Consider the following 26,046-nt stretch of genomic DNA (forward strand, 5'->3'; position numbering starts at 1 on the left):
TTACCACGTGTTCTTCATGACTATATTTGTTTCTTTTTCTAAAAAACGATAAAAAAAACGTACTTTTTCGTGGTTTTTTGAAAAACGCCCGCTATTTTTTCAGTTTAGAAAAAATCAAAAATCGTATGCGCTTATAGCCATTTACGTATTGAATCTAAAATCTTTTTTGGACCCGTCTTTTCCTTCATTTTTCTGTACGAAAATTGTGTAAAATAAATGTAAAAAAAATTTGTTGTGCATTTCAAGAGTGTAGTTTGAAGCCTGACACTTTTTATATATTTTTTTGCTCGTCTAACTCTTCTCACGATTCGATCACATTTTCCCTGTTTTTTTTTTTTTTTCTATTTATTTTCCCATCACATTAAAGTCTACAATTTTTCTATTGCATTTTTCGATATATCGCGCTCATCTGCGATGGCCCGGATGAAAAAACACCGTATAGAAGAAAGTTGAGCCAAAGAGAATAACTGAAATAAAGCACTGTTGAGAAGCATGCATCATTAAGATTTTTTCACGGTTGACCTTTTGTCATCTCGCTCAACCGGCTGTGCAGCACGTCTATTATTGGAAATTTGAAAGGTGTAAAAAAACGGTGTAAACATTCCTTTCTACGGGAATAATAAAGCTCGTTCGAACAAGGGATTACAGAGCGTGCTCGAAAGAGAAAGAAATTCGTTTGCATTGAATCTAATCCACAAGGAAGGGGAACTTTGATTAATCTCCTCTGTGTGTGCACAAAACTTTCTCAATATCGAATTCATTGAGCATGCAGTCGCCTGAAAATGTGATACATGTTCCATCAGCCCCTTCGACTTGACCCTGCATCCATATAGTTTATTCAGTAACAGAGAGGCTGCAAGAAGAAGGGAGACCAAAAGGGATGGAACGCGAAGGATCCTCCCATCGTATACGCACACTTGTATATGCAACTCGAGTAGAAACGATTAATCGATGAGTTACTTATTCGAGTCACTGAGTCACTGGGGCTCCGCGCGAGGGGAGAATTATCCGTGGAACCATGAAATTAGTCTGCAAATATAAACGAAGCGAATATACTCTTGCTCAGCGATGAGGGAAACCAGGAAAAAGTGATTTTTATCCACGACAACACGCACGGGCATCGGAAATTGTTATTTTTAATTACATAGACCGTCCTTGTTGACGATTTCGCGTAGTACGTTTCTCTCCGACACGTATAACGAGATCGAGAGAGAGAGAGAGAGAGAGAGAGGAGCCTATACAGTTGGACCGAAATATGGGGGTTGAAGGGATGCTGCTGCTGCTGCTGCTGCCACACTCGATAGGCGCTGCTGCCTTTCCTGCTCGTGGTTGGAGCTTTCTGCATGGATCTCGGGATTGAGCGAACGGGACACATGCGCGAAGATTCTCGGAGTCAATCCCACTCCCGGCTCGACCTCGACGAGGTCATACCGAAGAGAGAAAGAGGGAGAGAGAAACGGAGCGAGGGAGCGGAGAGAAAACAGGGAAGGGGGACGTCGATTCGACGTAGAAGAGAGTGCTTATAACAGCAGACATTCTACGGTAGCTCGCGAACGCGGGACGACGGTATATTTTATATCCCCTGGCATCGCTTTTTCCATTCTCGATACGCACTCGTTCTACCACTTTTGAAAACACGCAATCGCGCGGTTGCGTACAACTGTCTTATCACAAACACACCCATACTTTTGTACTCGAACGAATTCTCGCCTCGCGACCTTCTTTTATTTCTCAGTTTATTCCTATCGTTTTTATCTCCGCGAAGAAACCCTCCCCGCGACCAAACACTATACCGATCGAGTCCGCGTCGCACGTATCCTCGAGGCTTATTGTCGGCGCGGTGCGCGGATTCAACGATTTCGATCCCGCGACTTTTTTCGCGGTTTCCTTCCTCCTTAATATCGCTATATTTGTACCCCCTTCTCGGAAGGTGCGCCTAGTTTTTCCAATCTCAAAAGCCTCCCCGGTTCTCCTCGATTATCTCCGGCTTTGTCATTCGCGTTTCTAATTTTTATAAAAATTCTTCTTTCCCCCAGCTTCGAGACGTTTTTAAACGTTACTATCGAGCACGGTTCGTTAATTTTTTTAATTTCTTTTTTTCTTCAGGCATTAAGAATGGAAATGGGGAAAAATTTCTTGTGCCTCTTCGGTGTTCTTCTCACCGCGAGGATTACGCTCCAGGTAATTATGCTCTTCGATAAAAACCATGCCTGTGTTTGTGTGTGTACGTGTTTAATTATCGTGACTTAATTATAAGTGACTCGAGACACTTTCAATATTCGTTGTGCCATTTTCATATGATCGATGCAAAAAAACAAACCTTTTTCATCGCAATTAATGTATTACGTTTGAAATATTCACAAATACTCAAACTCAAATTCATCCTCGTTAATCCACATTTTACTTAAATATTTTCACCTTCTTTCCTTTCAATCGATAACGCATCATTTTCAACGCGTATTCCGTCCCGTATACGGAAGGGAACGTGCTGGCTCGTCACGGTTTTCGACTTCGAAGAAACTACGAAACGGGGGCGAAATTCGGTCGTTAAGGGGCGCATTTCACATTGCGTTAGAAAATCAATACTATATACGAAAAAGGGACTTTTTCCGTTTTCATCTGCACTATTCTACCCGCACGCAGTGATGTAAAACTTTCAAATCGCACTTAATTGTGCAAAGTTCAAATATTCGTTGTATTCGGAGATGATTTTCGGTTTCTATTCGATTTTTATGATTGAAAAAACTCCAAAATTTGGGAAACTCAGTGAAATTATACCGCGGTAGTCGCCACAATTATTTTCTACGAAATGTTTTTTGAATTTATGTTTAACCACTTCGAATGAGAGCCCCGGTAGAAGATTGCGCGCTCGATGCGCATATGCTGCAAGAATTGAGTATCTCGAATCGCGGAATCATTGTATGACCTAAATTTAAAAAAAGTTTGAAAAAAGTATTTTTCTTCGATTTAAGGGGAGATTTAGCGCTGTATCCGTGCACGCGAATTGAGCTTTGATCATTTTTTCGCCTCATCACGTAACGCGCATCGAAAAATGTTTAAAAATGTTCTTCGTTGCCAACATGCGCCATTATTAAACGTTTGTACATTGCAATTGCCGAAAAAATTACAGGCCTCGTCATCAACTTCACCGTACTACGTAGGCGCGGCTGTCGAATACCATCCAGTGACCAAGGGCAACAATGGAACTGCTATCGTTGAAGAGAATCTCAAGAACTACTTAAAGATTCTGAAGCGAGCCAACGATCATGTAAGGGACGCTTGCCAATTCGGTTGCTGGTCAATGATCCGCAACATTCGAGCCTATATATTCTCGAAAATATATCTTTATTTTCCTTCATATCAATTTTGTCGATTTCCGACCTCGATGAACAAATTAATTCCGTTATAATTATCTTCATTTTTTTTTGGTAACAAAGTCTCCGAGAATGGCCTCTTCCAATTCACGTTTTTTGTCCTCCCTGTTGCGTAGAAAAGATAATCGTTCAACGTTTTCGCGAAATTCGCTGCTCCTGTTGAAAGGAAAACATTCGAAATGATGATCCGGATAATTTGGGTCCAAGTTTCACGTGTGTTATACTCTCAAATGAGTAGCTTCAAACAAATATTTTTTCCCTATTTCATTATTCTTTTATTTTTTCTTCATTTTATTTCTTTAATTTAAATTTATTTCTCCAATAATTCAATAATTACACCGATTCAGAGAATACCGCAAGTTGACACATTTTTTTATTTGTTTTCCTTTCGATCGCGATGTAGAACTCTGCGGCTCATCGAAGCATTAAACAGTTACGAATTATTTATTTTTCAATTTCATGAAAAAAATGTTGCATTTTTTCGCACACATTTTTCATATGTTTATTTGTTTTTTCATTTATTCAATAAACAGGAAGTGGATATCATAGTATTTCCGGAAGGAACATTGCATTCTACTAAAGCAAAACTTGACTTACCACCTGCCGATTTCCGAGCCGCGTTTCTGCCCCACAGTTCTTTCGTGCCTGACCCCAAAGATCATGTCACACCGTGTAAGAACGATTCGTCAAACGTCATGCAGGTAAATACGCTGTTTTTTCTTAGTACTATAATATCATTATTTCATAACGAATGTATATAGAAAATGTGACGTTTTTTTTTTTCTTCTTCTTCGAACCGTTTTACTTTGAAAGATTTGCTCATTGAAAAGGCGCTCAGTGAATCCCTTTTCTCATTATATTAATGGAATCCCTTGGCACACGCCAGCCGAAACCCCACTTCCGCTCCATTTTTGTAAATCAAATTTTTCCCGAGCAAACTCTATGCACAGTAGGTCTTATCTCCCTTCCAGCTTATCAGTCCCCGTGTCAGCGCATTCCACACACACTTCGGTCCCGCCGGTCCCGCGGTCCTCGATAACCGCTGCGCGCCAGCGAGCTTCCTCGCTCCAGTCATTCGCTCTCTCGATCCTTCGAACCATCAATAACTTGGAGACTGAGAAAAAATATTATCGATTCAATAACAATTGACGGGGGGCGGGATTGAAATTCCGAACTGTGAGAAATCAGAAAGGCTCGAAATTCCGAAAATCTAACTGGGATTTTCGGACTTTTGAGCCTTCTGATTTCTCACATAATTTGATAAAATTTTATGATAACATTCTTTGGCATCATACAAATACAATTTTTTTTCAAATTTTTTTACCACATATGGTTATCGCATAATTGAGCGTTAAATCGAAGTTTTTGTGCACGAGATGTATAACTGTATATATGTAAACTCTATGCTTATACGCGCCACCTTTAGTGTTAAATTACTCGAGAGCTGTGGTAGAAAAGTGTAAAAAAATTTCTATTGTCATATATATTTTTAAAGAATACATTTACCAAATTTTACTAAATTCTTATCGTTTTGAAATTCTTCATATTTTTAACACGGTTTATTGGATCGCAACATTGCATCGTCGCGATCCAATAATTGTTTGACACGTAGAAAAAATATTGAAATTATTCTCCCATTTTTCAACGCAGTTTCCTATACCTTGAAAAAAAAATGTTGGAGAAAATCTCATAGCGTGTTTCAATTTCGTTGTTTCTATTATTACTTATTTTTTTCTCAGTAGCAAGTTCACAGTAACGATGCTCGCATTCGATAATCTCGCTTCGTACAGGATCAGATTGAATATCTCCAATTGATATTCGAACATTTAAATAGAATGAAAAAATGTAGAAATGGTATAGGTGTTGAATGGGCTCATCCGCTATGTGCAGACTCCCTTTTCAATGGCATAAATATATGTGTATATTTATACCTATACCTATCGCGACACGTATAAATGCTTAACAATAGCTACGAGAAAGAAAAAACGGAATTTTTGTATCGATTATTGTTGTATGTCGGTAGGCACTCAAGGCTATATCTTGCACGGCCAAGCTATACGCTATGTACGTAGTAGTTAACGTGCACGAAAAGGAAACGTGCGCAAACGAGAAAATACCAAAAGAAAGATGCAACCCGGACGGTCATATGCTGTACAATACGAACGTTGTGTTCGATCGTCACGGTGAAGTTATTGCAAGATACCGAAAATACAATCTATTCGGTGAGGTCGGCTTCAACAGACCACCCAACGCAGAGCTGTCAACATTCCGTACCGATTTTGACGTCACCTTTGGACAATTCATATGTTTCGACATATTGTTCGGAAACCCGACGCTCCGATTGATAAGCGAAGCCAAAGTAACCGACATTGTCTTCTCGACTTATTGGTTCTCCGAGCTTCCCTTCCTCGTCGCAACGCCTGTACAATCTGCTTGGTCTTATATGAACAACGTTAATCTCATTGCCTCCGGTTACAATAACCCGACGAGCGGAAGCAGCGGCAGCGGCGTCTACGCCGGCCTCGAAGGCCCCATCGTCAAACTCTTATCCGACAAACGCGCCAATGCACTCCTCGTTTCTAAAATTCCAAAACTCGTCAACGGACGTCGCGACTATCGCCCCACTCCTGCCGATTCCACCACTTATTTCTTCACCAAAAATGAAATCCCGACGATCGACGGACCCGAACCTGTCCCCCAACTTTCAATGCTCAAAGACAACTTGACGCCCTATAAAACTGAATTGATCCCGAACACGAATGGCACTCTTTCGCGCGTACTCTGCGATCGTGGACTTTGCTGCCAATTTTCTACTGACACGACTCATCACAACAGCGTTGGACAGAAGAACTCTAAATATTTCAGGTTTCCTATTTTTTTTTCTCTTATTTTATTCAATGAAAAGTGTTGTTCAAAATTTTCAATTATTTACACTGAAATAACTTTTATTATTTCTGTGCCTCTTCGAATTTTCAGTTTTTCAGTATTGAAAGATAGCCATCGTTGAAAAACATTCGGAACGATGAATGTGGGAGTTTTTCAAAAAACGTTGTACATTCTTCAAGAACTTTGCTTTTTATAAACTTTATAAACCCCTTTTTGTTTATTGGCACGAAAAGTCAAGGGTGGGGATAAAATGTTGGAATTACTTGAAATTTAGAACAGCTAAAATCTCGAGCTTATGAACTTCGACACACATTTTTTCGGGCACAAACATAAAATTATCAAAATTTTACAACAGAACGTTGAAAGTGGAATTTCAAGTGTTCCATGCGTCGGTTTGCGCCAAAAATTCAAACAATAAGATGTTTCGCAGAATAACAACCGTCCTCTTTATGGCTCTATTAAAGAAGAACTCAAAAAGCATATTTTATTAACGCGAAAAAATATTTAAAATTATAGTTTTGCAAAGCTATCAACTGATATAGATGCAAATTTCCATGATGACACATTTTCACAGCTATTTTTCAAACAATCATCTGTGTTTTTTTAACCGATTTTTATTGCACCAAGTCTCATTTTGTTCCTCAGCCGATCCTCTACGAATTCACCACGTAGATTTTCCTTTAAACTCATTCCTGAGAGAAATTATGAATGAAAAAGTTTTTTCATTTAATGAACAATTAGCTGCAACGGTGAAACGATCAAGTTTAAAAAACAACTACACGGTGGATTCACAGAGGACCGATTGACGAACAAAATGAGACTCGTTGCAACAAAATCGATGAAAAAACGCAGATTATTCTTTGAAAAATACCAGTTTTTAATATTTTTACATCTTAATAAGACATGCTGTAATACAAATCCACTAACGATACATTTAATCGGTACGTTAAACTTGGTCTAAAAGCGGAGTTGTTATTGAGAATGACTATCGATAGAGTTGTTAACTAGCAGCTACATCATCACAGCTCTACACGCGATACAACTCCGCTCTTCGAGCATGTATTTAGAGGAGAACTGTTATTGAATACATTACTGAGGGTAGAATTGTTGACTTGCTGCAACACAACTCGATAACAATTCCACTCCGAAGATTTCTATTTTATGTATGAATGACGTCTTCTCTATCTTTAACATTTCTAGGCGGATAACACAGAAGATTAATGACAAAAGAGGAGACATATTGATTTTCAAATATGAGAGTAGAGCTGTTAAGGGCAGCGTTGTTTTTGAGTAGAGCCGTAAAGAGGACGGTTGTTATTCTGCCAATTGTTTGTGTTGTCTGAGCCTGAAAAGATCGTTATTCTCTTAGCCTGACTCGTGAAAAGCAACATGCTATAAAGCAGAAATGCAGAGCATTTCGATCCATCAAAAGTTTTTTTCTCTCTTTCAGATATCGCTACGCGGTCTTCAATGGGGTTCGTTCGTTCGCGACGGTAATTTCCGGTGGAGTGGAAGTTTGTGGAATAATATCGTGTACCGACGACACTCCGGCGAGTTGCAACCGCAGATTCGACCCCAACGACATAATCGTTCACCCGATAACGTTCAATTCGATTCTCATATCTGGTGATTTTACAACTACTGGCCAGAATGTCTCCCGAATGCCAATTGCGATGAACACGGATTTCCAGCCTTTGAACGCCAGCGACATTGAATTGAAAACGGAGAGTATCAACCAGACCCATGAGAATTTGAAATTTAGTTTGAAGAAGAGTCGCACGGGTATTATGACTTTCGCCATTTGGGAAAGAGTTTTCAGCCGTGACGGGTCACCGACGACTACATCATCCGCGAGTCAATCATCGCCGTTCGTCTTTATGCTCGTGATCCTCGTTATTTTCGGTGTCTCAAACACCGACGCTGTCAATCCACTCCCAATCGTAGCGTGAACAACAACCAACAGCGTCGTAATCATCGATTGATTAATCGTGTATGCAAAAAACAAAACAGAAAATTAACAAACGAACAAAACAAATATGCGCCGTTCCGCCACAAAACGATGATAAAATTATCATAAATATACATATATATGTTTGAATATATATTCACATATATTTTTTGTGCTGAGCTGAGAGAAGGATCGCCCGGAAGTTTCAAAAGTATGATTAATAAATAATGAAAATGTACCAAAACAAAGGGAACCCACACCTCAGACGAATCAAACTTTCGAAGGGCGATCGCGGACAAAGATGAGCTAAATGAAAAGGGTACAATTTTTGAAAGTTTTGAGATTATGATGAGCGCGCGCTCGTATCAGAGACCGGGGGGGGGCAATGATTTTATTTTCAAAAAAGTCGTTAATCTTCAAACAGTTTTGATTAGTTTTTAATTATTCGACGATAAAGGTATTCTAATTTTTTCTATAATGTTTTCTCATTTCGTTCGTTCGTGTTCGTCCGTTTGAAATTCTTCCAATCAAGAGAAGAGAGCTCAAAAGTTTCTTCAATTTTTTTCAACAAATTGCAAAAATGTTTATTGCTTCGCCTGTCTCTGATAACGCGCTGGCAAATGCGCTTTGATCGTTGCTATAAATCGAGGTGGCATCGAGTCGAACCATTCGCATTTTCCATTCAAATGGACAAACATAAGAGTAGCATAACGCTTGGTCTATTCGCCGCAGCTAAAAGCCGTTCATTCGCTTATCGAAACGAGGACGAGCTCCTCTCCGAAGAGCCTTATCGATCCCTTCGATCGTACACTTTGAATTTCGAGTGGGAGTCAAAAAGACCACAAAAAAAAAGGCAAAAACGAAAAGGAGATGTCGCTTCGGAGTTTAGATTCCGTCATCGTTGAGCTACCAAAAAAATATTTTAATTAAAACAAAAAATGATCGTGGCCTCGAGGCAAGCAAGCCGTGTTCGAACCTCGGGGTTAGTTTGTCTTTCCGTAGCCCATTATTCGAAAACGTCAATACCCTGCCACCTTAAACATTAATTAAGACGCGAATTTAAATAAATATGAAAAAAAAAAAAGAACATTTTTTCCCGATAGACGTATATCATAATAAAAATAATAATTATCATTATTATTATAGTAACAACAATATGAATAATAATGAGGTGAAATATAATAAAGTTGGAAACAAAATCCCTTGAGTACCGTCTCAATATACACGACTCACTATTTAATCACAGTCGATTAGTTCAACAAAAATTTCACGAAATAGTTCCTTTGTCGTGCCGCTTTAAATCTGTACTTAATTACTAGACCGATTAAACACTCTAATCGTTAAAAAATAATTAAAACAAACAAGCAAACAAACAAAAAATAAAAACTAGACAGAATCGCAAGAATGTGTTGTTGTTTATAGAGACGAGAAATAACTCATCGAGTAGCCGTTTCATAGGTAGGTTCGTCCGAGATACGAGGCCAAAATTATTTCATCACTGTTGAAGAACAAACAACGAAAAAAAAAAGAACGAGAAAAGTGGCGTATTCCGGGTATGATTATATGTATATTGTTTAGTGTATATATATATATGAGTATGATATATATACATTAATATACACGCGCATACATACATCCATCATGTAAGATGTTACATAGTATTTAAATAAACGATTAAGTGAAATATCGTGCTCGTTATTACGTTTGATTTGCAATGGTGTAAGAACATTACTCATTTTTATTTCAACGATACTTGGAGATACTGATTTTCTTTTGAATCACTTATGGAAACAATTTTATGAACTGTTTCCATTATTAACTCACAACGTTCAGTGACAAAAATATAAATCGATCGCTACGCAGAAGGTTTACTGTAAATTTTCTTCAACGTGAACTCACTCAGACTCGATCCGAATTCAAAATCCAAAAGCATAAAGACTTGTTTATTTTAAAAATCTTTTTGTTCGCACATACTGGTTTGTTAACGATTCATCGATCGTTGCTTGTTCGTGATAGTAATGCTGGTAATGTCGAATCCTTTCGTTAAATGCGCTATGAAGGAAACGCTACTTTTTTCAACATGTGTACCGTTTACATTTTCAATAATTCAGATAACGATGTGATGAAAGCTTCTGCTATCAAATTATAGAGTGGAAGATCATTTTTTATCGTCTTCAAGGAATTCACTGAATTATGCAGGAAGCATGATTTTTTTTTTTTTTTTGAAAGTGACGTATGGAATTTTTCATAAAATTCGCCATAGCAATGATTACTAATCTTTATTCGGAGTTTTTCGGAGATATTCGGAGTCTTTTGCACAAAAATATTTTCATTCTTTTATTTTCGTGTTCATTCGTATTAATTCTGTTATTCTTCTTAATGTTCAAATGTTTTCTGTTCTCAAAATCACCGAACACTATTGGAATAATTCAGCAGGATGTAATATACACATTTCTACCTTGAATTCGGGCACCAATTCAAGTTACCGCTTATAAATACGTGTTACAAGACACCCCGAAGATTACTTGTTATTTCGGATTACGGTTATTTGCAGAAAAGCTAATATCTTGGAACTTTGAATTCGGGTGCGCCCTCCAAATTGCTTCCCGAAGGTTTTCTTTTGTTCATGATATTCTGAATTTTCTGCCATTCCCGATCGAGTTCGGCTTTTTCGTTTTTCTCTTTGTTGTATTTTCGGGTTCTTCTTCCGTCAGCCATTTTGACACCGTACTGGAAAGCAGCTTTGGGCAATGCTTCTTTGTTGTTCATATATTCGCTGTATTCTTCGGGTGTGTCAAAGTCCCACCGACCGATCGGTCCTTTTTTATTGCCAAGGTCCATCTTCGTGTAATCGACCTCGTCGTCCGAGTCGTCAATGGCGTCTTGCATCTCGTCCAAGCCGGGATAACACTCGGCATATCCTTCGGGTTCGGCTCTCAATTTATTGAGCAATGCTCCTTTCTTAGGACCACCAGCTGCTTCACCAACAGCTGCGAGAATATTTGGCAATTGTGGTGCGTTTGCCGTGTCGTCTGTGCTTACGCTTGTCTCTGCTGGCTTGTTAAAGTAAGAACCTTGTTTTTTCTTCTGATCGTGTTGACGAGAGCCTCCGCTCGATGTTGACTCTTTTTTGCTCACAGAAGCCACATAATCACCGATATCCCCGTAAATACTGTCCTCCTGAGCCCGTGCCGGACCCTCACCTTCCATCGTTTCTTCTCCACGTGTACGACCGTCTTTATTTTTTTTGCCTTTTTTCCCGTGACGATTACCCTGCCGTAGATACGACAAAATTTGTGCAAGCTTGTTTATTACTATGTCGTTCGTGGTGAGCGTCGGCGTCGCGTCCACCGTTGGTACATCCGCTTTGCTTCTTATCAACGTCGTCGGTATGTCCACCTCCGCATTCTCATCGTCCAGCTCTATTACGTAGGCCATGCGGCCCGGTGTAAACAACTCATTACGCTCCACGTGCTTCGACTTCATCGTCATTATCGTTTTGTGTATGTTTCGACCTATTTTCGTCTTGAATTGCATCTCGTCCGGCTTCTTTTCCGGTTTCTTCTCCTCTTTCTTTTCCTTCTCCTTTGGCTTCACCAACTTTTCCATCTCTTGCTCCTGTTCCGTCTCCTTCGCCTCGATTTCACTCCGCACCTAATTTACAATAAATGTAATATATCATATGAAAGAGAGAAATCGAAATAAATTTGTCACCAATTCTCAAATTTTTAACTGCAACGATTCATCCGTCAGAACGGTTCAGAAAACGCTGGGACGTCATGAAACGGCATATTCGCGTATATAAGAGTGCGGCAGAGCTCGTACTGATTTTGGCGTCGAGCTGCTACCGCGTCTATTACGAGCTACAAGTTTTTTAATAGTTATCGTCAAACAATACGACTATTTCCAATTGAGGAAATATCGAAATGCAAAGACTTGTTGTCCCCTCGTCGTTGATATTTTCACGTTTAAATCACCAGACTTTAACAACTTGATGTTCCCAAGTACAGAAGAATTATGTGAGAAAAACCAGAGTTAAAATCTTTATCAAACTCCAATGATAGTGGAGGAATCGGGAACTTTTCTGAACGATTAAAATTTCATCTTTTCATCTTTGAAAATAAAAAAATTAATTTTCTAGTACAGCGCCTACCATTTTGTTCACAAATTCAAACACACAAAATATTCGTAAATTTTCTCATGAATTCTTTTCTATTTTGCGAATAAAAACTCTTCGAGCGATATAAAATTGTGAAAATTTTATAGAACTAAAAAATTAAATGAAAATTGGTCAAAATTGGAAACTTCAATAATACAATAGTAGTTCATGAGTCTATTACCTTTTGCAGCAAAGCATAATCCAAACCCTTGACCAAGTGAGTATGCTCCATGTCACCTCCCAAGAATTTTGACTGCTGAATCATTTGTCTCCTGCGTTCTGCAGCATCCATACCAGATTTAACGTCAGGTGCGACTGCTCTGTATGCGCTTGTACTGTTCATGGGGTCTTCCGGTTGATATTCCGTTGTCGAGCCGTCCCTGCGCTCTCTAGCACGATCTCTATACTTTTCTGCTAATTCTGCCATTTTATCTTCTTCTTGCTTTTTCAACTTTGCATAAAAACTCTTCTTTTTACGTCTGAGCTCAGCTCTGTTACCACCGCTCACAGATGGAGTCTGTGATACTTTTGTTGATGTATCTCTTGCTGTTCCTGGCATTGACGCCGGTGTTGAAGATGGCACCGACGATCTCGGCGTCATCAATAACTTACGGAAATCATCGTTTGTCAAACGTACTGACATACTCATGTCATCCTCCATTGTGTCTGGCATCTTGAATCTGATATAAGTCTCTGATACTGTCAAAAAAAGGTTACAGTAACTGCTTTTTAGAATATTACAAAGAATATGAGAATTTTATTTGAAGTTTCATAATGCTGTGGTTATCAAGCTCCACTGATATTTCCCAGATTATTAAGAATTTTTATAGTTGATACAGAACGGTTGATAATTTGAAACATATTTATTCCAGTTCAACTGATAGACCAATATTATTTGCATCATTATCCACATATATTATTCAAGAAACGCCATTTTGTTTAAGAATTTAAAAAAATAAACAATTGGAATTAAATTGAATAATCAGAAATGTTCTATCCATAAACAATTTAAAACTATACTGAATAAATTATCATTTCCACTAATTGGCTCGCATGAAACGTTCAATTCGATTGTGGTTAGAACCCCGAAGAAATATGGAAAGTATTGGAATTTATTTTATGAAAATAATCATCGACGAAAAAAACTTTGAAACGTAATTAATTGTATGAATGTGAAATAATACACTTTTTTTTTATATTGCTACTCACGCTAAAAACAATATCTCAATCCATAAGGACTACTGTTACTTACTAAAACGTTCTGCAAATTTGAAGTTCCACTAGCAGTTGACGTGTTAACAGTTATCACTAATTCAAATGTTTTAACTTTTTATTAACTAAATAATAGCCCAGAACTCTTGTTTATTATTATTTCAATACATAAATATTTTGTCTCCATACTAATACTATGCTCTCTTCTTCTTCTTCTTCTACTTTTTGGCTAGACTCCCGACCGTGAGCTTGGCGTGAGGCTAGCCTGGCCACTGGAGTGACTCCGCTTCGGCCATTGACTATGCTCTCTTCGTGCAGTGAAAAGTGAAATCCAAAACGCATTATTATTATATTTTGATGGTGACATATATATGCGATATCGGTCGACAATCGATTGTTCCACATATATCGATATTCGTCAAATTATATATATATATACCCAATATAAATTCTTTTACTAGATTATAGAATTTTTTCTCCATTGTGTTTTTTAGAGAGTTGACAGTTGGTATGAGTGATTAATTTTATTTTCTCCTCGTCGTCGTTCGTGCTGTGCGTGCTTGAGTGCGTGCGTGCTGTTGAATTGCGAGCTTCGTAGCAGCTCGCAATGTATGGTGTTTAACGAAGAAATATCTGGTGGGAAAATTATTTCGGATAATCAACCATTAATAAAAAACTTTAGTCTGAAAGCTGCCGATGCAAGGATAATTTTCATGAAATTCGAAATGTTTTTTTGTGGAATTAAATTACCAGTAAATAACGCCCGACTGTTGGACAACAAATGGTGAGGAGAGGAATCCTGATTGGAGTAGCACATTTCCCTAGATAAATTAGCTATATATAGGAAGAGAAAAAGAATTCTGATTGGTGTATTCCGATTGTCGAAACGCTTAATACCAATCAGAATGTTTCAAACATTCAATTTTACGGTAAGAAATTCTACGGAACAAAAAAGTGCGGGCAAGAGAGTTTCTAGGATCCGCGTGTTCTATGTTTAACGAATGAAACACGCAGAGGGATCTCCCCTTGGCATATCGTGGAATTACGGTGATTCCTGACAATTCTTCGTAACGCATGTTTTGTGTTGCGTTCATCGTTGTGAAATAAACGATTAGTGTATACAGATTGTGCTAAATCTCGTATTGACTCCAAGCATGAAACTTGGGGATTAAAACAAAACGGGAAATTCGAAATAAACCACACGACCATATATTGCATGGTTCAGAAATGGATAGTGAGTCGGGACCTCCGTCGAAGAGGTTTCGTTCCTCTTTAGCCGGTAACGTACAGCTTGCGGAATGCGTAAGGCAATTCAAATTACCAAGGCAGTACCCAAGCATGGTGCAAAAAAAATTACAAATGGCAAATGACAATACGAAACTTGCAAATGTAACGACGAATCTTGTTTCTTTGCCAAAAACATCCAACGTCCCGAAAATTATTGAAAGCAAGAAACTTCCGATAAATGCAATCCGAACTATTAAACTGAAAGGTAAAGATGGGAGAGATTTAGGGCAAGTGAATGTGCAAGATTTACCTATAAACATTCAAGGAAAAACAATAACTATCACAAAAAATGGTGTTAACAAATCACCTACTGCTATTTGTACTGACAGCAAAATGAAAGTAATTCCAGATGGCAATCTCACACCCCTGAAAACCGAGGATGATGTCCAATCGGATAGCGAATTGACCATAGACACGGCGAAGGAGAAAATCATATCAAAAAATCTTGTCGTCCATTCCAACACGAAAAAATTATCCTGCAAAGTGGATCCTAGGCCCCAAGTGCTCTTATTACGATCTTGCAGAAATTGGCAGATGATTAAACTTCCTCAAAAAGCTAGTTCAACTGCGAGGAATACTAGTGTAGCTCAATCCCAGCCATCCATCAAGTCCGGAGCTCCGCTACTTCGTAGTACCAAGGATTCTACATTTCGAAAGACCATATGTAGTACGAATTTACAAGTCGGAACGGACAGCTTAAATTCCTCAGGCAAAAAGATACTTAGCGAGGGCAATCAGAGACACATGGTTGTAAGAAAACTAATTCAGTCAAAACCAATAAATAGTGACAGAGTAAAAATAATAAGGAGTACCGCAAGCCCTGAGAATGGTGAACAAGCGAGGCCGAAAATAGAAATTTCAAGAATAATTGCTCCATCTAGCAGTAAATCAGAATCGGTTGTGCAAAATTCCAGGTTCACTACAGACAGTACTGTTGCAATGACAAAAACTCAAAATTCGAATCAACAAAAATCAATATTCAAACAAGATGTTATGTCTGTTCTACCCGTTGTGAAAGGACCAAGGAAAACCAATGGAGTTGGCACCATTATCAGAAAACCGGAGGGGCAGACAAATGGGGATGTTTCAAAAAATACTCGAAACTTGCCTTCCTCTTCCAAAGGAGATTCCGGGCTGAGTTCTTGGAGGAGAAAATTGTTAGCTAATCGTAGAAACGATTTAGCAAAATATGGTTCAGGTAGAGAAATTTCTTCACCCGCGCACCAGGAAAAGAAAAATGGAATGAGTACCAACCTAAGTATCCTGGAAAAAGCTCTTAGTTCTGTGGAAGATGAAGTTTTAAGGGAAAAGGCTTTACAGGCTCTTGCCGAATGTGGAATTGGCATTGAGAGACTTGTGCCTGTGTGTTCGCCCTCAGAACAGAAGCCGGTCAAAGATAGCGATACTCAAACAACTATTTTTGGTCTCTGGGACGACAAACAGTTTATCCATGTCCCAAAGGAATTCCCAACCATACAGAGAATTCCAATAACTGAGAGAACGCATAACCAACAACAACAAAATCTGATCGTTTCAAATCCAGATTTTCAAGATTTCCAGATTGCTGGAATTAGAGGCCTTAGCAGGTCAGTAAAAGAGTGTACAGAACTGACTGAAATAGTGGAAGATTATGTCAAAGGCAATGACTCGGCGAATCGAGTCGCTGCTATTTTTGCTGATCCTTGCCCCGTTCAAACCGATGTTGTTGAACAACTGCAGAAAGATTTTGAAGATTGGAACAAGTATGATGAAAATGGATATTTAAATATACACAACGCTGTTATTTCTGATTCGTTGCCTGGCACAATGAGACACCTGATGGTACTGAGCGCCCGTGAAGGAAGTGCAGATATACCTACAAGGGATGGAGAAGTAAGTTATGATGCATTCACTCTCTGCAATATGCAAATAAATATCTACTGTACAACTTTAGTTGGTTTATTCTGTTCAATTTCAGTTGAATACTTTTTTTTACCAATTCTCCTAAGTTTCAAAAAATTATTTCAATTCAATTTGTACATTGAAAAATTTGTTGCATTCGTAAAAAGAGTTTTTTGGTAAATGATGCGATAAAATATGCCCTGACGTTATCAGACTCCATTCTTATTCTCTTATTTTTTGTTTCAGACGAGTTTGGAATTGGCAATACGTCACGATGCATCACCGAAAATAGTAAAGCTGTTACTGGACGCTGGAGCAGAACCAACAGCCGAGGAAAGTGGGCACGACACTGCATTATTAATTGCTTGCAAAAAATCAAACGCCTCATTGGTCGAACTGGTGGGCCGAGTAAAATCATGCGAATCGCTGAATAGTTATGATTCCGAGGGTTTCGCTGCTTTGCATTATTGCGCACAAAACGGGAATGAGGAAGGTGTGAAGGCACTCATCCGTGCATCGGCCGATATAAATTTACCCGATCGGCGATCTGGACGAACCGCTCTGTTTCACGCCATCGAAAATGATTATACCGACCTTGGCCAGATACTTTTGGAAAATGGCGCTGAAGCCAACAAACCGAACTACGGTGGTCAAACAATTTTCCACATTATCGAGGAAAATAAACACTACAATTTGCTCGAAGTGTTGAACAGACTTTCAAAATAATATTTTCAAACAATGTTTATCCTCGAAAACTAATCGATCATCACTCACTAGTGATTGTTGTTACGAGAAATGTATTCATTAAAAGGGGCTTGATATTGAATCAGTTTATAAAAGAATCCAAAAATAAACTTAGCACCTTTAGTATAAGCGTTAAATTTGAATGGAATTAAAATTTATTCCGATATACGTAATTATTGTATACCAATAAATTGTTGTGAAATATTTCATAAATCTGATGATTAGATGACTCATAAAAATAAAATGCATGCAGAAACTTACAAACAATTGTCTACTCTAAACTCTGTATCGGTAATTTATTATGAAACCTCAATGAAATTGCTACAGTAGCTTGTTCATATTTCATATATCTAAATCATTTCATTTCGTCATTTATTACGGGCGTTCGAAGAAATGTTGATAATGCTAATGCTTTTATCGTTTATTCAAAATATTTCAAATAAGCTATTCCCGCCCATGATGTTCAGGTACTAAGGAAAATTTGACACGATTTGAAAAATTCTTTCATTTCAATGCCTTAACCAAAAAACAACGATTAGTTATAACTGATCCGTAAATTGAAAATAATGGGCTTTGTATTTTGTTATAGCAGAATTAGAATTATTCATTAAATTTCGACCTGACCGAAACCATACAAGTTAACCCGCTCGAAAATTCAGCCCGCAATTTTCTTTCTGTAAAACCAAAAAAAAACATTGGAAACTTTGGCATTATATTAATCTTTCACTCAATTTTTCATTTGATGTTCACTAAATAATCTGTTTCAAACTTTGGATATCCCGCCGAAACTTAAATCCTAAAAGCTCGAAGCTCGAGCAGAACAGGCAGGACAGGGCTTTCCGGCTTTTCCTAACCGGAAATACACAGCACCATATAATATATGAATCATCATCGTCATCTAGCCGAGCCTACATTCACATATATATATATATATATATATATATGTTACATCAAACATAGATGTCGCCAAACTCGTCAAGTCTTGGTTAGAAATGGTTAAAGCCCAATAGAGAAATGAGTTATTTTAAAAAAGATTCAATAAAAAGTAATTAAGCTCCAAATTTTGCATTATTGGCCCAAAGTGTCAAGTTATGTGTGCATCAATAATGTTATCACGACGTCTTCATAAACTGTTGAAAACTGTTGAACGCAGAGCAGTCGTTCGAATGTTTATCACCGGCGACAATGTACATCTTAACCTCTCAACGAACGGTATCAATGTGACCAGAAATTTATATCATTTATCCAGAAAAATAACTCCGTTGACGTTGAGAAGCAACACATGGAGTACAGGAAAACAAAATAAAATAATAACGAAATCACTTCACTCATTAGTTGAGGAAAAAAAAATAAACGATCACGTGTCTGAAAATGGTCTCGCATATAAAATCTTGAAGGGTTCTGAAAGAGTATTTAAAACTTTTGGAATTCCATTCCAACTAACGAATAGTTTATCGGTTGACGAAATTGAAAGATTGTTGTGCGAAGATTGGACGAATTTCACTGCTGATGAAGCTCTCAAAGCTTTCGAAAAACTGTCCTATTCGGCCAAGATCAAACATGAATGTTTCAAAGAAGATAAACACAGCCCGATTTTGAAAGCCTTAAACACTAAACTACCTGAACTCAATGATGAACAGCTGCAAACTGTATTTGGTTGTTTATCGCTGTGGGACAAATTACCGGCAACTAAATTCTCAGCTTATGTGACATTTTGTTCGCATCTTAATGATGAATGTCTTGCAAGATTACCTCGCTGGAGTCATGAAGAAGCACTTTCAATGTGCGACTGTTGGTATTCTATCAAATGGACAAAAAAAGCTTCTTTCAACCTGACCGTTTTGCGAAAGTTGGGTAATAAACCCAGGCAGCTTAATCCTACCAACTTTCTTCATTACATGTTTGTCGTTAACACTTGTCGCAAACCTCCGATCAATGTATACGAATTGGAATATCATTTAAGTCACATATTGGACCATTACAGTGCTAATGAACTTGGCATTATTGCCATGGCTTTCTTCAAATGCCAAACTCCCATTAGAGATCAAAACATTATCAATACTATGCACCTTAAAATAATTGCAGACATTGATAATATTGAGGATGTTGCTCTTAGCGCTATCATGAAAATAACTAGGTGAATATTAACACAATTTTTATATATTTATTTTTTACCCTCGCCAATTACATTGACTTTTTTTTTATCATTGTGCTTGTAAATTTTCTATGTAAATATAGTAGTTATGCGTTTTTAAATGGTCAATGTTAATTTCGAATTCTCTGTGCACAAGTCTAGGCTGAAACTAATCTAAATCTGTTGTGAAATATATAGTATTATTATATGTTCTGTATCAAAAGAGAACAGTCTATTTTTCCATCAGTGTGTTGCAGTTAAAGTCTATGAAACTTGGTCCACATTGTTTTGGTGTGTGTTTTCAAATTATCTGCATGAACTGCCTGAAATAGATGAATTAATTTTTTATTTACAAAAGAATAAAAATATTATTGAATTTCAATATTCTATTTAATCTGTTTACTCAAATAACATGCATAATGTTATGAATTCTAGTTTTCACTTTGAAACTGAAATAGTCAAATTGCATGCAGTCAAGTTATGCCAAACCTATGCAATTGAAAATATAAATACTCAAACTGAACTCATAATTTTCTTGAGTAATAATACAAAATCTTTCATATTTTTCAGATACAGCACAGGTCTTCAAAATTTAAACGTATTTTCAGATCTTCTTACAATGCTGATACCGAAAGTACCAAAATTATCAATTCCTTGTTTGACTAACATCATACATGCAACTGCCTATGTTCAAATTCACAAACCGGAATTGATGAATGCTGTGATAAAGAAGTATGCGAACAATACAGAGCTTTATCTTTTTAAGATCCGACTGAAACTCAACCGTATGATGGATGAATATGAATAACTCTTACAGATTTGAGGAAAACATCGATGAAGCCAGAATCAAAGATCTCGAAAGATTAACGTGGGCACTTGGAATATTTGCCTACGAGCGTGATACCCCGATATATAACAAGATAATTGAAAGTTTGCGAGATCCGAAACGTGAATTGGAGCTTACTCTGCAAGTTTTGTTTCCAAACTTTCATTGAATACGATACCGCAGCGTTATTAATGATTTTTTTTCTTTTTTTCAGATACCCGAAAACGCTTCCAACGATATTGAGTCACTTTTCTTTCGCAAATATTTTTCCAATCGATTTGATTAAAAGAGTATTTGACCCGGAATTTTTGAAGAGAGTGTACGGGAATAATGCTTTTAGAATCGGCCGGGACTTTTTTTCGTTGGAAATGAACATCAAAATTGACCTACCTGAATATGATGGACCATTTCTCATGCCTACCCTTTTGGAATTCCTAGCCAAAGTAATGATTTTCACACTTAAATAACTATTAATGAATTCACTTTTTTATTAATTATTATTCAATAAAAAAATATAGTTATTACAAAGAAATAATATAGCCACTTTTTTCGCAGAGATACGTATTGGACAAGATGAATTCTAGTCCAAAATCAACCTATTCTGATAAGTTTACCAGGGAAGTTGTGCATATGTGTAAGGTAAGAAACGAAATGACATTCAAATCTGTAATATCGAAGTGACAAAAAATTTTTTTTTTATTTGAAAAATTTACAATTTCTTTAATCGAAATAAATCTACCCAAAATATTATATTCATCGCAAACACATAGTAAAGATAATAAAATTACACTACGCCCTTTCTATCCTTTCTACTATTGATCTATCATAAAATTTCAACAGTTCGCTGTGAAAGCCGGCACTCCAATTTCCATCGAACAAGTATTGCCCCAATACGTTAAACCGGATATTATCCTGTGCTTTGACGAAGCAAACAATCCAGTAGATCCGCAGCCTATCCTGTCAAAAACTGATCAAGGTTATATCAAATACGTACCTGACGAAGGGAAACATCTCAAGTGGATTGCAGTAAATCTCGCAACGCAGAACCAAATAATCAAGGGAGATAATAAGGTTGTTGGTCCTTTGAATTGCAAAATGAAACAACTGCAGAAAATTGGTTATACTACAATCATGGTAAGTGAAATATTACAGAACATCAGAAATGTGTGTGAGAAAAAATGCAAAATTTCTTGATGTAATTAAAAAAAAAAAAATTTGAAAGTTTTCAAAAACTGTTAGAAATTTGATGGCTCCCGTAGTCTCTGAAAATTAACTCGCTTTTTTAAGTGTATTTTTCTCCGAGTCACTACTGCGACTTTAGATCATGAAAAATGTTTTGTCTTATGAAAAAAAACCTTGTTTTAATAGGGTCCAGGGATCTTTGTAAAAAAAATTAAAATAATATTCATGTGGATTTAACACGAATTCATCATTAACCACTGTTATTTTTACTGTAAAATTTTTCACGAATAAAAATCAATATTGTAGTCAAATTTAATTTGAATCACACAATTTTCGAATAAATATTTAGGACATTATAAATGTATCGGGTAAAAATGAAGAAGAAAGAATAGAAAGAAATGTAATTTTTTATACTTGATTTCATCACTGTTTGACATTTTTCCTCGAGGACTAAAACTCGGAAGAATTTAACTTTCGCTAAAATCAGAATGAACTAGATAAAACGCTTGAAAAAAAATCCTCTTGTTCGGCACGATAAAAAATTCACAAATTTGTCAATTTACAGATAAATATCAACGACTGGCACGACCTCCTGACGCTGGAACATAAATCAGAATATATAAGAGAAAAACTTTGTCACGTACTTGATCTTGAAGCCTCCAAGCAACAGCAAATCGATTCGGTATCATAAATTATGTATTATATTTTTCAATAATACAATAATTATCTGCATATACTGTATAAAAATCGTATTAAGTAACATAGAGACAACATCGCTAATAAAAGTTTATCACAAGGTCAGGTTTGTTCGGAAATATATTAAGTTTTTATCATTCGCGTCGATTTGTTCTGTGTCGCGTAACAAAAATCGGATTCTAAGCAATGTAACGAGATTCTTCGAATCTTTTCATTTTATAAAGCATGTAAAAACTTTTTCGTATATTCGTAAGTAACGAAGAGTGCAGCGGTCGCTGGCATGGTCCTGATTATCGTAGGTTTCAGGCCATTGTACAAAGCTCCTATCCCTTCCTTCCTCGCAATTTCTCTCATCATCACCATCGCTGGTACCCTTAAATTTTGTACCTACACAAAAAATTGTTTTGCTCCTTGAAAAATTCCTATTTTTTTTTTATTGCAACCCAAAAGTTTTTGTAAGTTTGGACTTCGAGCTGAGAATCTACGCATAAATAATGGAGCAAACTCGAATGAAGAATAATATTTCTACAAAGTAGAATTGTAACAAGATCAAGCTCACTTGTATTCTACTCTTGACCACATCTGCTGGAAATATCACGAGCCACAAAACAGAGCCCCCGACAGCTCCAGCGATCATTGTCTTTTGCCAACCAATGTCGTCTCTGTTTTGTCCTGGTTTCGAGAGAAGTTCCCTCGTCGCTTCGTAGCTACCAAAAAAGAAGAAATAGCCAGGCATTTCTCTCGCTATTGTCGAAGAGAGACCGCGGAACAGACCTCTAGCTCCATTTTGTCGTATTATGTCTCTCGTCAGAGCCCATGGTCCGATATGTTTCTAGAAAATTTTTTTTTTTATTTTTAAATATATAAAACATTCGCATCACATAGAACTGTAAATTTTTTTTTTCATTGAAATGCAGACAATTTTTTTGTCATTCAAAAAAAAATTCACGGCTTTAGACTTTTTGATATAAGTTTAAAGTTTAAAATGGTATGAATAAAAAAATAGTCAAATAATCGGAAAACGTGCATTTGAACTAAAAAAAAAAGTCGTTGCAAATTTAACAATGAATGAATTGGATCAGTTAATTTTGACGAACCACGGATCCACCGGTGACGGAATTTTGCGATTGGACTTCTCGCATCGCCTGCAAACGACATTTGACGAGTTCGGTCGGGCAGAGAGTCAGAGATGAGAAAAAAGCAGCGAAAAAACCAGCGCACGCGTTCCCCAGGCTACTCATGTCTTCCACTTTTTCCTTCCCTGGGGATTACGAGGTCAAAAACGTAACGAGAAATTGAGATAGCCCCTCGCATGTGACCTTGGGTAAGAGGAGTAATTTTTTGTCTTTTCTATTTTCCCATTTTCCGTAAATACTATACTGTTTTAAGGGTCTGTACCAAGAATGCTTGCTATTGCCTTTTGACAGCCTCCATAAGCCACGAAGAGAACCGAATTTTCGGCAACATTTGCCACCACGGCTGGCACTGTTCCGGCGTACAATCCCCTCGATATACCGTCCGTTTTTAATGTACGAACAAAACAATCGATCATTCCTTTGTACAGAGACGGAAATGTTTGCATCTTCACTTTAACAGTGTCCAGTGGTTGGCCGACATAAGTCACTGCTATTCCACCTGCAATTGAGATTTTTGTCATTTCTTCGCTTTCATTTTCTCATAACTTCATTGAATTTTCTAATTTCATTTCATTTTCTACCAGTTAATTGTCATTTTTTCTAAAGTACTGTTTTTTTTTTTTTTCCAATACTTTTTATCGTTGCTAATTATATGCTGAATAGAACCGGCATCGTTCAGATATCATTTGTTTACATACTTCAGATGGTATCGTGTGTGTGGTGCAATATCGTACATTCGTCGTAAGTTCAATAATCACTTTATTATCGTACTATTTGATCAAAAGATGACGAGGCTAAGCACTGATAGCTAATACTACAAATTAAGAAGATTGGTGCTTTCTTACATCGGTAAAATATTTATATTGGTCTTGGAAGCAGTAAATCAATGACTTATTTCCACCATCTGGTAGAGTTCAAGTAATGAAATTCCAAAATAGTAAAAAAACAATGGAAAATATTTTTTAATCGAATCCTGAAATTTTCTCTTTTAAACATGAATTAAAGTTTTCTGGTTTTTTAATTTTTAATTTAGGAAATATGATCGAATTTTTTTTTTCTATCAACTCTCGTTTTGTGAATGTAGAAAAAATATGTATCTATTTGGTTTACGTATTCGGCTCGCTGAAGTTGTTTTGGAGTAATTTTCAAGACTATAGAGGAAAAAAATCCGGGCAGATACTCCGATTGCGATGTACTATCTTGCACGTATCTTGCGATCCATGTCACGAACGTTGGTAAGAATATTTCGCTGTCAAGATTTTCCTAATTTTATTTTTTTTCATGCTCGATTAATCTGTCATATTGATAAAAAAAAAAATCAACGCTTTACTCGAGCGATTCTATAACAAAGCTTCGATTATTCATATAACATCGCTTGTCTGATAACAGATAGTCTGCCGAAGTCACGGGATTTCCGCCCTATCTTATATATAAAAGGAGTGATATATTTCTCCAGAATTGTACAAAACATATACGTTAGAACGACCCAAATATCGTGGGAAGAAAGGATAAAAAGATACAATTCGCATAAAGATATATCGGCAAATAAAATCAATAGACCAATCATTTACCGAGTGATCCTGCGAGAAAATCAATAACGCCGGTTTTCAAGTGTTTGAAACTGTCATCCGCACACTCCCAAGCTTCCATTGTCGTTTTTTCTTATTATCAACAAATCTCAATGATTTCTCACGAATTTACAATAGCTTTTTATATTTTAATTGCATATATGCTATTTCGTCAGTTGAGGTTAGCACCACCAACACGTGCATCTGCTTGTCAGGCTACAGAAAGACTGAAAACATGTGGAAACTGGAAAACTCGATTGCAAGCTATTGCAGCACCACCAAACCACCACCACCAAAAGCCATCTGAATCTGAATCACTACGTTCGTCAACTTCATTGACTACGACCACCTACGACGTTTACACGGCCCTCTTATTCCGGTTTAGTTATATCAATATAGAAATGCATCTGTCGATATATATAAATATACCCGTCTGTATATACAAAACCGGAATAAGAGTACCGTGTAAACGTAGTCACTGACTACGTTTACACGGCGCTTTTATTCCGGTTTAGTTATATCAATATAGATATACAAAATGCATATCTGTCGATATATATAAATATACCAGTCTGTACATACAAAACCGGAATAAGAGGGCCGTGTAAACGTAGTCATAGATCTCATACCAAAAATAACCGCCATAGAAATTCTGTACTTAATCAATATTTAAAACAGGAATAATGAAACATATTCATGAGACCCTTAAAAACTGGGTATTTTACAAAAACATATTTTTTAAATTCAAGTATATTTCAAGTATCTCGTCATAAATGCCGGTGCATCCAAAAAATCAATTAGCGAAATTACAGATTTTCTTTTGACTTTTTTTCGAGCCAGCTTTTCCAATCTCACATTAAAAAAAATCCTAGATTATCCCAAGAAGTTAGCTGAAATTTTTCCTCACATATATCTTGCAATCCCAAAGATATATTGTTTAGTAAATAATGAATTTCTATATATCATATGGATTTTATTTGAAGATAATTATCGATCGAAAACCGTGTTGTACG

General features: G+C 36.9%; 5 protein-coding genes across 10 annotated transcripts in view; 3 read left to right on the forward strand and 2 right to left on the reverse strand.

The window, feature by feature from the left end:
* Nucleotides 1-9,892, forward strand: part of LOC122419220 (vanin-like protein 2) — a 20,147-nt gene extending 10,255 nt beyond the window's left edge. For 3 of the 5 annotated variants that reach the window (XM_043433584.1, XM_043433587.1, XM_043433585.1), the window contains exons 2-6: nt 2,107-2,181; nt 3,131-3,268; nt 3,908-4,075; nt 5,398-6,239; nt 7,711-9,892. In XM_043433584.1, the coding sequence (XP_043289519.1) occupies nt 2,107-2,181; nt 3,131-3,268; nt 3,908-4,075; nt 5,398-6,239; nt 7,711-8,209 (1,722 nt within the window). In that variant the 3' untranslated portion in view covers nt 8,210-9,892. The other 2 variants (XM_043433588.1, XM_043433586.1) reach the window with 2 other exon arrangements.
* A 580-nt stretch (nt 9,893-10,472) lies between these two features.
* Nucleotides 10,473-13,846, reverse strand: beag (IC cytokine homolog beag). Its single transcript, XM_043433589.1, has 3 exons — nt 13,620-13,846; nt 12,549-13,066; nt 10,473-11,862 (listed from the first exon to the last, which is right to left on the reverse strand). The coding sequence occupies exons 2-3, from the start codon at nt 13,038-13,040 to the stop codon at nt 10,768-10,770; spliced, it is 1,587 nt and encodes a 528-aa protein (XP_043289524.1). The 5' UTR covers nt 13,041-13,066; nt 13,620-13,846; the 3' UTR covers nt 10,473-10,767.
* Nucleotides 13,847-14,475: 629 nt separating this feature from the next.
* Nucleotides 14,476-17,758, forward strand: LOC122419219 (uncharacterized). Its single transcript, XM_043433583.1, has 2 exons — nt 14,476-16,738; nt 16,994-17,758. Exons 1-2 carry the CDS (start codon nt 14,807-14,809, stop codon nt 17,471-17,473), a joined length of 2,412 nt encoding a protein of 803 aa, XP_043289518.1. The 5' UTR covers nt 14,476-14,806; the 3' UTR covers nt 17,474-17,758.
* A 724-nt stretch (nt 17,759-18,482) lies between these two features.
* LOC122412696 (FAST kinase domain-containing protein 5, mitochondrial) lies at nt 18,483-22,434 on the forward strand. 2 transcript variants are annotated; one of them, XM_043422435.1, is made up of 7 exons: nt 18,483-19,628; nt 20,196-20,357; nt 20,443-20,592; nt 20,666-20,894; nt 21,007-21,090; nt 21,292-21,585; nt 22,199-22,434. In XM_043422435.1, exons 1-7 carry the CDS (start codon nt 18,583-18,585, stop codon nt 22,322-22,324), a joined length of 2,091 nt encoding a protein of 696 aa, XP_043278370.1. In that variant the 5' UTR covers nt 18,483-18,582; the 3' UTR covers nt 22,325-22,434. The 2 variants fall into 2 exon arrangements, with proteins under 2 accessions (XP_043278370.1, XP_043278377.1); XM_043422442.1 differs by having other exon boundaries at nt 18,483-18,703; nt 20,234-20,357.
* On the reverse strand, nt 22,312-25,267 carry LOC122412709 (mitochondrial ornithine transporter 1). Its single transcript, XM_043422457.1, has 5 exons — nt 25,037-25,267; nt 23,728-23,964; nt 23,427-23,590; nt 22,889-23,161; nt 22,312-22,716 (listed from the first exon to the last, which is right to left on the reverse strand). The coding sequence occupies exons 1-5, from the start codon at nt 25,113-25,115 to the stop codon at nt 22,546-22,548; spliced, it is 924 nt and encodes a 307-aa protein (XP_043278392.1). The 5' UTR covers nt 25,116-25,267; the 3' UTR covers nt 22,312-22,545.
* Nucleotides 25,268-26,046: the final 779 nt, after the last annotated feature.

The sequence above is a fragment of the Venturia canescens genome, chromosome 1, assembly GCF_019457755.1.
Source record: "Venturia canescens isolate UGA chromosome 1, ASM1945775v1, whole genome shotgun sequence".
Lineage (NCBI taxonomy): Eukaryota > Metazoa > Arthropoda > Insecta > Hymenoptera > Ichneumonidae > Venturia > Venturia canescens.

Coding starts and splice junctions, on each gene's coding strand:
- beag (XM_043433589.1), bottom strand. CDS start 13,040: ATGCCAGACACAATGGAGGATGACATGAGTATGTCAGTACGTTTGACA. Junction 11,863..12,548: donor ATTATGCTTTGCTGCAAAAG/GTAATAGACTCA, acceptor ATTGTAAATTAG/GTGCGGAGTGAAATCGAGGC.
- LOC122419219 (XM_043433583.1), top strand. CDS start 14,807: ATGGATAGTGAGTCGGGACCTCCGTCGAAGAGGTTTCGTTCCTCTTTA. Junction 16,739..16,993: donor TACCTACAAGGGATGGAGAA/GTAAGTTATGAT, acceptor TTTTTGTTTCAG/ACGAGTTTGGAATTGGCAAT.
- LOC122412696 (XM_043422435.1), top strand. CDS start 18,583: ATGTGTGCATCAATAATGTTATCACGACGTCTTCATAAACTGTTGAAA. Junction 20,895..21,006: donor TTTTGGAATTCCTAGCCAAA/GTAATGATTTTC, acceptor CTTTTTTCGCAG/AGATACGTATTGGACAAGAT. Junction 21,586..22,198: donor TTGGTTATACTACAATCATG/GTAAGTGAAATA, acceptor GTCAATTTACAG/ATAAATATCAACGACTGGCA.
- LOC122412709 (XM_043422457.1), bottom strand. CDS start 25,115: ATGGAAGCTTGGGAGTGTGCGGATGACAGTTTCAAACACTTGAAAACC. Junction 23,965..25,036: donor TTTTCTCGCAGGATCACTCG/GTAAATGATTGG, acceptor TCTCAATTGCAG/GTGGAATAGCAGTGACTTAT. Junction 23,591..23,727: donor GGCAATAGCAAGCATTCTTG/GTACAGACCCTT, acceptor CGTAATCCCCAG/GGAAGGAAAAAGTGGAAGAC.